The 13211-nt window shown below is 39.2% G+C and overlaps 1 protein-coding gene across 1 annotated transcript; it reads right to left on the minus strand.

The window, feature by feature from the left end:
* Positions 1 to 4361: 4361 nt before the first annotated feature.
* Positions 4362 to 12876, minus strand: LOC127456301 (cAMP-regulated phosphoprotein 19-like). The gene is made up of 3 exons (XM_051724718.1): positions 12716 to 12876; positions 11842 to 11961; positions 4362 to 5626 (listed from the first exon to the last, which is right to left on the minus strand). The coding sequence occupies exons 1-3, from the start codon at positions 12758 to 12760 to the stop codon at positions 5456 to 5458; spliced, it is 336 nt and encodes a 111-aa protein (XP_051580678.1). The 5' UTR covers positions 12761 to 12876; the 3' UTR covers positions 4362 to 5455.
* Positions 12877 to 13211: the final 335 nt, after the last annotated feature.

The following is a 13211-nucleotide window of genomic DNA, read 5'->3' on the forward strand; positions in this document are numbered from 1 at the left end:
GGGTAACTTCAATCCTTCGCTGTCATAGGTCATGAAGAGCTAACAAACATTATCAAACAATCAAAAGCCACAACATGCATGTTAGATCCAATACTAACTAAGCTCTTAAAAGAGGTGCCTCTTGAATAGGCTTGAGAATAATTTTGACATTAGTGAACTTGCATTAGCATGGTTCAGGTCCTATTTATCAGACCGCTACCACTTTGTATGTGTAAACGAGGAATTGTCAAATCAAACAAAAGTAAATTATGGAGTGCCACAGGGATCAGTTTTAGGGCCTCTGCTTTTCTCCTTATATACGCTTCTCCTGGGAGATATTATCAGGTATCGTGGAATAAGTTTCCATTGTTATGCCGACGATACCCAACTTTATATTTCTTCTAAACCTGACAAAATTTCACAATTCTTCAAATTAGCAGAGTGTATCAATGAAATCAAAGATTGGATGGCAGAAATGTCCTTCTTCTCAATTCTGACAAAACAGAGGTACTAATTATTGGACCAAAAACCTCTAAAAATAAGCCGCTAAAATTCTCGATGGATGTACTGTTACATTGTCTTCTACAGCTAAGAAATTTAGGTGTTATATTTGATACCAATCTATCCTTTGAAAATCACATTTCCAATGTTTGTAGAACAACATTCTTCCACCTAAGAAATATTACTAAATTATGACACATGCTCTCTGTTGCTGATGCCAAAAAACTAATTCATGCTTTCATGACCTCAAGACTAGATTATTGTAATGCAATACTGGGAGGATCTCCTGGAAGTTCAATAAATAAACTTCAATTGGTTCAAAATGCAGCTGCCAGAGTGCTGACTAGAACCAAGAAATATGACCATATTAGCCCAATTTTATCATTGTTACATTGGCTACCTGTTAAATTTCGTATAATTTTAAAATTCTGTTAACTACATACAAAGCTTTGAATGGTCTCCACAGTACTTATGTGACCTTCTACCATGCTATATTCCATCACGTTCATTACGATCACAAAATTCTGGCCTGTTAATAGTTCCTAGAATATCAAAATCCACAAAAGGAGGTAGATCCTTTTAATATTTGGCTTCTAAACTATGGAATAGTCTCCCTAACACTGTTCAGGATGCAGACACACTCACTCAGTTTAAGTCTAGACTAAAGACTCATCTATTTAGCCGGGCATACACCTAATTTATCCTTCAACTCACAATTAGGCTGCTTTAGTTTGGTCTGCCTGAACCAGAAACATTTCTCAGAAACAAATTGAATGGCATCTATGCTAATATTATTCTATTTGTTTCCCTGTTTCAATTATCAGTGCCGGCCAGATCCAGCTCCGTTCCTGCTTGGTGTTGGACTCCACTGCTACGTGTTGCTGAGTGATGATGACAAACTACAGTCGGTGCTAGCCAGACATCACTTCAGTCTTTTACAATGGACTTCAGAGGATGAACTGATGCCAACTCCAACCATAAGACATGGGATACTTCATATGCCACTGCCTGAACCATGGATTTAGGATAAACCTCACCGAAATTACCGGCCAGGATGAACTGCGATGCACCTAACTGATCTCTGCCTGCATCACCTCGGTCTAATGATGGACTACACTCTTGAAATGGAATATATAGACAATCAATAAATTGCCAACAAAACCCTTTATCAGCCAACTAACATAGGACAATTGCATCTATGTGAACTTCTGCAGTTAATCCACAATGAACTTCAAAGACATTAATCATTAAGCTTACATTTCATACAAAATATTCTTTAAACACTGGACCCTTAACACTTACTTAGTTTAATAATTTTAAACCATGACTTGCACTATACATAATTAAGCAAAATTGGCATTATATTCATGCTGTTAGCCAGAGGGGAACTAGCCCCCACAGTGAGCCTGGTTTCTCCCAAGGTTATTTTTCTCCATTAACCAACATCTTATCTTGACTTGACTAGCAAGCAGGCTATCTGTCACCCACTGATCACCTTGTAAGTTTGCCTGATTTTCTCAGTAGTGTTCCCAAAATATGTTAATTTTAAGTAGAAAAATCAATAATTATGACAAGGAAAGTTTACTTTCATGGTCATTCAGGAATAATGATTTATTCACAATGAAAGAGTAAGAAAATGAAAAGTTTACACCTCATAATTTCTCATCAATGTACACTATGTTCTTCAAATCTTCCACACAGAGAGGATGCTTATGTGAATGTGCAAACTGACAGTGACCATTTAAACTTGCATTAGAAGGGAAATATTCACAGTGATACAACTGTACTCATTTTTAAATTACCAAAAATAAATGATGGCCTGGTTAAAAAAAAAAAAAACAACAAAAAAAAAAAAACAACCAAAAAAAAAAAAAAAAAAAAAATCCAAGTCAGTTTTTTAATGTGACCTTCATTTAACAAACAATATTGTAAGAAAACAAAAATATTATTAATCAACATTAAAATACTCTAATATAAATTATAATTAAGTACAAATAATATAAAATAATAAAGCAAATATATGAAGATAATCTTGTAGATCTTTTGCTTTACATATTTAATAAACTAATAAATTAATTGTATCTAATAATAAAACATAATACCAATAACTTAAAATAAATAATAAAATATGACAATAATCTTAAAGATAAATTATCGGAAAACCCATCAGTCTCCCTTCTGCCCTTTGTTGGCACATTTCCCATTGCGTTAATCCAGAATGCTGTACAAAGATGTTACATAATTAATTTTCTTCAATAAGCAGATGCTTTCTTATCCAAACGTACACAAAAATTTTTTTTTATTTTTTTTTTTTTACTTTGCCTTTTTGGTAAGCCTACTCGGACAAGGACACAATAGTGTAACCTCATGAAACACCCCTTCCAAGGTTTGAACCAGCAACCTTTGAGTTATCAGCCCGGTTAAAACTCTTCTCATGTATCCCTGTTCAAGTCTTCTCACTGGCTCCTCCCAGTGTCTGCTAGAATGAAACACAGTTTCTGTTGTCTGGTTCCACATTAGCTGCGAACCGTATGGTAATTGAGTTAATACACACAAATATCAAAGAATTGTTTTGGTTCATAAAGCTGCAGGCCGGAGATCTCCAAATCGGGGTGGAATCTCCAAAAGGGGGCGGAGTTACTCCAACAGGGGGCATCACTTCCACTCAAATTAAGGTTAGGGGCTCCCTATATCTTCAAGTATAGCTTAAGGTTGGAGACCTCCAAATGGGGGCGTAATCTCCAAAAGAGTGCGAGGTTACTCCAAAAGGGGGTTTGCGCAATCTCCAAAAAGGGGCGTCACTTCCACACAAGTTAAGGTTAGGGGCTCCCTATATTTTCAAGTATAGCTTAAGGTTAGAGACCTCCAAATGGGGGCGTAATCTCCAAAAGAGTGCGAGGTTACTCCAAAAGGGGGTTTACGCAATCTCCAAAAAGGGGCGTCACTTCCACACAAGTTAAGGTTAGGGGCTCCCTATATCTTCAAGTATAGCTTCAGGTTGGAGACCTCCAAATGGGGGTGTAATCTCCAAAGGAGAGCGGGGTTACTCCAGAAGAGGGCGGGGTTACTCCAAAAGGGGGTGTCACTGCCACACAAATTAAGGTTAGGGGCTCCCTATATCTTCAAGTAGGTAGAGCTGCAGGCCGAAGACCTCCAAATGGGGGCGCAATCTCCAAAAGAGAGCGGGGTTACTCCAAAAGGGGGTTTGCGCAAACTCCAAAAAGGGGCGTCACTTCCACACAAGTTAAGGTTAAGGGCTCCCTGTATCTTCAAGTATAGCTGCAGGCTGGAGACCTCCAAATGGGGGCGGAATCTCCAAAAGAGGGCGGGGTTACTCCAAAAGGGGATTTGCGCAAACTCCAAAAAGGGGTGTCACTTCCCCACAAGTTAAGGTTAGGTAGGGGGCTACTTATATCTTTGCTTGCGTTTTGGAGCTCTGTCTGTAGCTAGATCCTACTGGTTGTAGTTAAAGTGGATCAATCAGTTTTAATGTCATATTCAGTAACAGCTGTCATTTCGGGGCACATTTTGGTACTGTTGTGTTTGACAACCTTGAGAAGACGTACTGCTCAACAGTATCTTTGGAGGGCGTTGTTTTGGAAAGAGGGGGTGTGTGTAATTCAACAACAGAGTCTCCTGGAAGTTCCAAAACAGATTAAATCGCTTACAGCACCTTTAAAATCTACTTTCATTATATTGTTGATCCTTGCCTTTATGTAATCCAGTGTGGTTTTATTGTGTTCACTTGTTTACCCAAAAGCAATTGTGAAAATATGGTGAAATTGGAATTAAATCAATTTGTAGGATTTAATTCACAGCAGAATTGGACTTATGGATGGATAGATTTAATTTTGCTGATAGAAAAACACTCATAGGCACAGAAGGTTTGCAAAACTATTTTATTTACAAGTCAAAATGGCTCAAAAGCAACCACAGTTTATGCTCATGCAGACCGTGGACATTGTGCTGAAGTGCGTCAATGTGGCGTGAGGAACCGACAGACAACTGCCTTCATCCTCTGCATAGAAGACAAGATACAGGAGATCTCATGGAGTTTAGTGTACATCAGAGACTGGAGAGGCTTCCAAACTGTCTGCCATCTACAGCCAGACACGAGAAGTCACATATGAAATGAATGTGTGGTGATCTAGAACTGTGCACTGGCACTACATCATTATAATATATAAGGCCTTAAGCACTATGATACAAGGCAAGCTGACAGCAGCCTCAGAGATCTGCGTTACATGCTCTCATACATGACCAACTGAGGGTCCTCCACTTAAAAGCTGAAAGATTACGAAAAGAGAATTCTCGTGAAAGAAACAGGGTGCAAATCAATGACATTATCAGAGATTACGTTCAGTTCATTATCAATTCAAGCACGCAACTCCAAAAAATGACTAACAAGAGGGTAAGCCTTGTGATGTTTCAAACCTGTGTTGTTATGTGGAACACAAAAGGAGATGTTTTGAAGAATGTCCAGGCTGCTCTTTTTCATATAATGAAAGTGAATGGGGACTGGGGCTGTAGAAGGTGACTTCTGAAGCCACATGATAATTAAATAAAAGTATTAATTCTGAGGGTGAGTAAATGATGACACGATTTTTCTTTTTTCTGTGATCTATTCCTTTAAGCATTGGATAATTCAGGAATGGTTCCAATTAAAATGTAAAATAACTTCTAAAATGTTGTTTGCCCTCACTCACTAGCAAATATGTACACTTCCAACTAAATACTACAACACTTTAAAAATATCAGAAGACCTTAGAGAACTTCACCCCCTACAGTGCCACAAGTGACCCATCTCACAGTGCAGCAGTTCAGTACAGCTCTGTAACATCTACAACCCTTGAAAATTCAGTGTATTTTCACATGGAGGTAAGAGAAGAGAGGACAGGACAGGGTCAGGAATGCAGGATCAGAGAGAAACGTGGATGACGAGACAGGAAGTGGGAGTGAAGGCCAGCAGCAGTTATCAGCCGGCCAGTTTGCTGGCCACCAGAGAGGGTTTCCTCTGTGGCAGGTCCTGCGGGGTGGGGATGTGGTCTCCGGTAATCTCCGCCTTCTCCGTCTGTGCCGTGGGAAGCTGCTTGTTCTTGATCTTGGCCTTCGCCATGTTGTAGTCGCCCGAGTCAAAGTACTTTGGCTGGAAAAGAAAGCAAATCGAGGGAAAGGTTTTGACATAAGTGAACTGTGGCACAATAAATGTGTTACTCGCTGACTGTAACATTTCATTTGAAATATGCAGTTATGTGGATCAGGATTTTGGACCAATGAGATTTCAGAATGGGCAAGAATATCCGGCGCAACACAACATGAACAGATAAATTGACAAAAACTTACATGGAAGATAGAGCTTTTGCTGCACATTTTTGTCTGTCTGTGCTGCTTTTTTCCCCATTTTTTTTAAATGCAAACATGCGCAAGATGGATGTATTTGACTGTTGCACTGCATTTAGCTTTTTTTTTGCATCTCATGAAAGAGCACAACATTTTTTTAGATACTGTGTCATGTTAAAAGAATTTCAACTTAAGCATGTCTTAAGATTAGTGGTAGATATATCGGTTTTACAGATTTATCAGTGCCGATGGTTGCTTTTTGGAACTATCAGTTTTTGTTAAAGGTAGACCAATATATCAGTTTTACTGGTTAAACTGTGCCGATAGTTGCTTTATGGAGCTATCAGTTATCGGCAAAAATGTATGCAGATAGTTGCCGTTAGTTATTTTATTCTTTGTAAATACTTAAATATGGAGCGTTGATTGGAGCCAAGTCTCTAATTTCAAAATATTAGTCCCTTGTGTGTTTTGGGCTTTTCCCACATTATGCTCTAAATCTTCGTTTTTAATTATTTTTGGTTATAATTGGAATTCTGGTTGAGCAATAAACTCAATCTGGGATTTTATTCATTTTGGATGCTTGTAGCCTCTATGTCTGTGCCAGATATAGTACAGTAATTTTACAATTTAAACATTCTTTAAATCAAATGTATAAACTTGCAGCCTTTTCCTCCACCTTAGATATCGTAACAGCAAAATCAGGTATCGGTCGACTTCTGCTCCGTTCTGTACTAGTTGTTGCGCTGCATCTAGCATTTTTAGGTCTCAAGGACCCCTGCTGCCTTGGTATAAGTCCCAGGTATACTTCATTTTATTGCGTTCCGTATCGCGTTGCTCCCGGTTACCGCGTTGCCATTTCAAACTATACTCTTTTGAACGCAAGCGAATATGAGCACGTTCGATGTATGCACACTACGGCTACTTTGTGATACTCTTTTAGTACAGTCAACAGCATGTGCATGCACCAATGACGCGCACAAACGAGGACTGTTCGCGAGTCGAGAAAATCTGGGCCGCACGTGGAAAATCCGCAGACCGTGCTGACGACGAAATTTGCATCATGCATACTGTGCGCGGAGCAATCAGCAATGCGGACAACCGAAGTATACTTTGGCCTTTCAAGAACTTCAACTTTTAAAATCTTGTCTCAAGACACCTACGTTCTGTCCCATTCAATGTGCTGCATCTACTTTTTATTTTGCGCAAGAACATGTTCAGTCTGAACAGCCCCTCGTTCAGTTCCACAGTAAACCATTAGATTTTGTCACACTGTAAATATACAAAAATATATTTAAGCTACCAAATGAAAAATTGCTCAACAGAAAGAGAGTCAGACATGGTATATTAAAGGCATAGTTCACCCAAAATGAAATTCTATCACCATTTACTCGTCATATAGTTCCAAAATGTAGTTTTTCTGTTGTACACTAAAGGAGAAATCTCCTAGCTGTTTTTTGTTTTTTTTCCATACAACGAAAGCATATAGTGACCAGGGACCAAAAAGGACAAATAATTAAAGCATAAAAAGTACCTTAAAGGAGTCCATACAACTCGTACACTAAATTACAAGTCTTCTGAACCCATTTGATAGCATTTTGTGATAAACAGACAAATTTCTGTTGTTAATCACAGATAATCGCCCCCCCCACCGCAGTTCTTAAATTTAATTTGTGTTTGCATCCTTTTAAAGGGTTAGTTCACCCAAAAATTAAAATTCTCTCATGATTTACTCACCTTTAGGCCATCCCAGATGTGTTTGACTTTCCTTCTTCAGCAGAACCGATGTAAAGATTTATATAAGCACATTTCAGCTCTGTTTGTCCATACAATGCAAGGAAACGATGCAATTAGATGCTGCTGACTATTTGATGGCCCTAAAGTCACATTTAGGCAGAATAAAAGTAATCCACATGACTTCAGTAGATCAATTAATATTGTCTGAAGCAAATCAATAGGTTGGTGTTAGAGATCGACCGATATATCGGTTTTGCCGATTAATCGGCACTGATAACAGATTTTTGGAACTATCGGTTATTGGCAAAAATCCACACTGATAGTTTTTCCCCATTACGTCCCGTGCTGGAGCGGCTGGGAAGGGTCCGCCATCATTATACAGTATGAGAGTGGCCTCTAGAGGGGAAATAAAAACTATCACTTCACTGATGCCTTGTGGTGTTTGTTTTGACACGTGAGACTACACTCTGCATGGAGCGGAACACTTCAGATGTGGATTTAAAACATCAACAACGAAAAGGTATTTATACAGTACACTAGAGTACACGTTGTCATATCATTATAAAGTAATTAATTTGTTAACTAGATGCTGCATTAGTAGAGAACAGCAATATGTTTGTCGACAAGGCTGAGAGGACGCTAACATTAAAGCTAACCTCAAGCGGTTAGAACAATGTGATAAAAATACACGCAAGTCCTATCTAAATGTTTAAATGTCACGATTGTTGCCATCTATTACCATCTAAAAAAAAAGAACCGTCCACTCACATTCAACTGCTTTTATTTTCAGCAAACTTAACATGTGTAAATATTTGTATGAACATATAAAGTTTCAACAACTAAGACATAAACTGAACAAGTTTCACAGACATGTGACTAACAGAAATGGAATAATGTATCCCTAAACAAGGGGGGGTCAAAATCAAAAGTAACAATCAGTATCTGGTGTGGCCACCAGCTGCAGTGCAACTCCTCCTCATGGACTGTACCAGATTTGCCAGTTCTTGCTGTGAGATGTTACCCCACTCTTCCACCAAGGCACTTGCAATTTCTCAGACATTTCTTGGGGGAATGGCTCTAGCCCTCACCCTCCGATCCAACAGGTCCCAGACGTGCTCAATGGGATTGAGATCCGGGCTCTTCGCTGGCCATGGCAGAACACTGACATTCCTGTCTTGCAGGAAATCACGCACAGAACGAGCAGTATGGCTGGTGGCATTGTCATGCTGGAGGGTCATGTCAGGATGAGCCTGCAAGAAGGGTACCACATGACGGAGGAGGATGTCTCCCCTGTAATGCACAGCAATGAGATTGCCTGCAATGACAACAAGCCCGTGATGATGCTGTGACACACCGCCCCAGACAATGACAGACCCTCCACCTCCAAATCAATCCCGCTCCAGAGTACAGGACTCGGTGTAACACTGTAACGCTCATTCCTTCGACAATAAACGCGAGTCCGACCATCACCCCTGGTGAGACAAAACCGCGACTCGTCAGTGACTTTTTGCCAGTCCTGTCTGGTCCAGCGAAGGTGGGTTCATGCCCATAGGTGACATTGTTGCCGGTGATGTCTAGTAAGGACCTGCCTTACAACAGGCCTACAAGCCCTCAGTCCAGCCTCTCTCAGCCTACTGCAGACAGTCGGAGCACTGATGGAGGGATTGTGCATTCCTGGTGTAACTCAGGCAGTTGTTGTTGCCATCCTGTACCTGTCCTGTAGGTGTGATATTCAGATGTACCGATCCTGTGCAGGTGTTGTTACACGTGGTCTGCCACTGCGAGGACGATCAGCTGTCCTTCCTGTCTCCCTGTAGCACTGTCTTAGGCGTCTCACAGTACGGACATTGCAATTTATTGCCCTGGCCACATTTACAGTCCTCATGCCTCCATGCAGCATGCCTAAGGCACATTCATGAGACCCTGGGCATCTTTCTTTTGGTGTTTTTCAGAGTCAGTAGAAAGGTCTCTTTAGTGTCCTAAGTTTTTATAACTGTGACCTTAATTGCCTACCGTCTGTAAGCTGTTTGTGTCTTAACCGTTCCACAGGTGCATGTTCATTAATTGTTTATGGTTCATTGAACAAGCATGGAAAACATTGTTTAAACCCTTTACAATAAAGATCTGTAAAGTTATTTGGATTTTTACAAAATTATCTTTAAAATACAGTGTCCTGAAAAAGGGACGTTTATTTTTTTGCTGAGTTTATTTGCATTAGTTTATATCCAGCTGGTCACGTTTATGCATTCGTAAGCCAGCTAAGTTGCATATTTAAAGCTAGTGCGAAGTGATGTGAGAAAGCAAATTAATATCTTCATGCAGCCGAGAGAAACGTATAAACAGAAATGCATCTGATTTCGATTACATTTTTATCCTCACTGTAATACAATAACTTTAGATCAATCACATTCTTGTGCTAAAAAAGGCTAGACACAGCGCAACAAATACAGTTTAACAGAAAGCATGTGTCTCAATATGCTTTTAAAGTTCTTTTTAATTAGACACATCATCTAAAAAACAGCGCTACTGCATGAGACACTGAATAAACAAAAACAAAGAGAAACAAAGACGTTCGTCTAGCACGTGTTTATATAGAAAAACAAATGGATGGTTGCAAAAGCATTCAGTGTGAACAGCCCCTTACAGTTGGAGGAGGTCTTTGGCCATTGCGTCTTGCTCTCGTATAAGTGTTTCTCAGATTAAGCAACAAATCAATAATTAAAAAGATTTTAACTTTAAATTGTTGCTTCCGGCCAGCGCTGGATTGCTGTTTGAAATGATCTAACTCTCACGTGACATTCGTTCCTCTGTTTTATGCAAAGCAAGTGCTTCAGACTTCTCGCATGAATGCACCATTATACCATTTTTTTTTTTAAAGTAAATAAAGTCTGAATTATCAATTTATTTTTTACACAAACCTATCAGTTTGCTTCAAAGGACATTCATTGATCAACTGGATTACTTTTATACTGCCTAAATGTGCCTTTTGGACCGTTAAATAGTCAGCAGTCTAATGGCACCCGTTTACTTGAATTGTATGGACAAACAGAGCTGAAATGTGCTTATAAAAATCTTTACATCGGTTCTGCTGAAGAAGGAAAGTCAAACACATCTGGGATGGCTTAAAGGTGAGTAAATCATGAGAGGATTTGTTTCAGGTTCCACCTTAATAATGCTGCATTCACATCTTGTTGGAATTAACGTAATAACGAGATGACAACTCAAAGATTCTATACATAGCTGTTCCAGTCTTTGTTTTTATTGGCAACACTCAAAACGGCAAAATGGAACCATGTGTGGCTTTGTTGTTGATTACAACAAAATAATTAATCATATCATTAATTCGCCTCTAAATGTTCTTTCAAAACATTTAAGAACAAAGAAAGAGCTCCAGGTAACAACAAAATAGCTTTAATAAAATGCTTTGTCAAACTAAAATATGCATCAATTATCTTTAACTGTTGAGTCCGCTGTCATTTTGGTTCTTTTTACATGACACCACTAGTCAATTCGGAAGTTTCGTAGAATTCCAAGTTTACCACGCCGGAATCCCGACTTGTAATTAAGGTTATGCCGACATGATGTGGATGCACCATAAGCCGTGTGAAAACCAACGAGGTCTAATGTCAGACATCAATCCTGGTGCAACGTGTCTTCACGTGCCATATTGGACTACTTTATGGTGCTTTGTTGTCATTTTTTTAGGTCAACAGCATCAGTCCCCATTCACTTTCATTGTATGGAAAAGAGCAGCTTGGACACTCTACTACCCTTCTTTGTGTTTTCAATGGAGGAAAGAAACTCAGTCATATGGGTTTGGAACAACATAAGGGTGAGTAAATGATGACAATGTCCATGTCCGTAATTATGAACATGTGAATTCAGAAAGGCTGTTGTGTGAGGAAATGAATAGAATCCAATTATCACAATAAAAACTGTGGCAAAGTGCAAATAAGCAATTTGATGAAAACTAAACACAGCAGATGGTGTTTAATTCCTAAAACAGCCTGCCACATGTGACAGAAGACTGTCCATCTTGCCATGACTAAGTCTAATGATCTCAAACCGACGAGAACCGAGCGTGTAACAAAAATGGCCCTCAGTACTTACTCCATCCGAGACATTACACTGCCTGTGTAAAACGGCAAAGCCTTGTGAGCTGTCTGACACTACTAACCCAATATCCTTATTTAAAAAAAATAAGTCTTCTTTTATCCCCAGTACTGACAAAAAGTTGAGAATCACAGAATAAACTAAGAAAATGGCGATGAATGGTAAGAATCGCACCCCTTTCTGCAGTCTTTTCCTGAGCAGGTCAGATCCTCCAGGTTTATTGCCCAGGTGAGGGTATTTGGCCTTCAGTTTGGCTTCCTCCATTTTTTCTGGACAGATCTCATTCCCCTCATCCTGAGAAGAAAACACACACACTTTAATGTGATTTGAGCTGCACCATTAAAAAAAACAATATTCAAATAATAAATCAAGTGCTTTAATGCTAACGATAAATCAAATACTTGCATCACACTCGTTGGGTAACAAACTGTTAAGAAGTTTTATTATTTGTATTATCATTTTATTAAGGAAAACTTCCATTCTTGCAATATGGTGGTTTTATTGACATTTGTTCATAGAGATTATCATGTTTAACTGCTTATATCTGTCTATACATATGAATCACCCTCTGCTGGTATGAATACAGATTATGATGAGATGATGATGTTGTCATATTAAAATGATTAAATAGTGTGTTTCACATGCTAACTGCTGGCTAACAACATCACAGCACAATCCAGAAACAAACTAACTTCAGCATTAATCAAAAGTCACCATACATGTATGTTTACATCCGTCGGATGATCTAATCTAGCTGGTTACGTCTGGATTTATTCCGAATAAATATTGACATAATGGAGGAGGACAAGGCCTTTCTAGGTTAGTAAACATCGGCAGAGCATTAAACTGCACTAATCAGACAGAAAATAAGGCATTCATCAAATGTAACAGCAATACCTCAACAGGTTTTATTCGAACCACGTCTTTTAATCGATCTGTATTCGACTGGACCTGATTGAATCCAGTCTGTAAATACAGTCATGTAGCGGAAAAACTCAAATCTGACTGACTGCAGCGGTTTGACTTAATAATGTTTATAGGCACTCACTTTATGCTGTTCCACATGCGTCTCCTCAGGCTGTATTTCCTCCATTTCTTTTGATATAATAACTCCTGTTGATCAATACGTGTAAAAACAAAGCCTGGGGTCCAAATCTGCGGTCTGTGCAAGTCTAGCCCGCCCACGAATGTACCAATCCTACTATGGCGAAAGCATAGCTCATGAATATTAATTACGGAATGAGACGTTCGCCCAATCGCACTAAGGCGAAGGCGTAATTTCTTAATGTTAAAACGTAATATCAGAGCCCTTCTACCAGTGTAGCCTACAAGCTTAGTTTAAAATGGCGGGGCGGTACACTGGAGAGGAGACAAGAGGCCGTTTATTTAACGAATGTCTATGGAGGGGATGCTCCAATGTGCTGAATAAACTGCTTTTGTGAGGAAACAGCTCATCACTTAATGAATTGACTGCATGTCGGCTAATCAACATGTTTTACACTAAAGAATCCTTTTGGAATGAACCATGTGTGGAGTTCATCAAG

The sequence above is a fragment of the Myxocyprinus asiaticus genome, chromosome 18, assembly GCF_019703515.2.
Source record: "Myxocyprinus asiaticus isolate MX2 ecotype Aquarium Trade chromosome 18, UBuf_Myxa_2, whole genome shotgun sequence".
NCBI lineage: Eukaryota > Metazoa > Chordata > Actinopteri > Cypriniformes > Catostomidae > Myxocyprinus > Myxocyprinus asiaticus.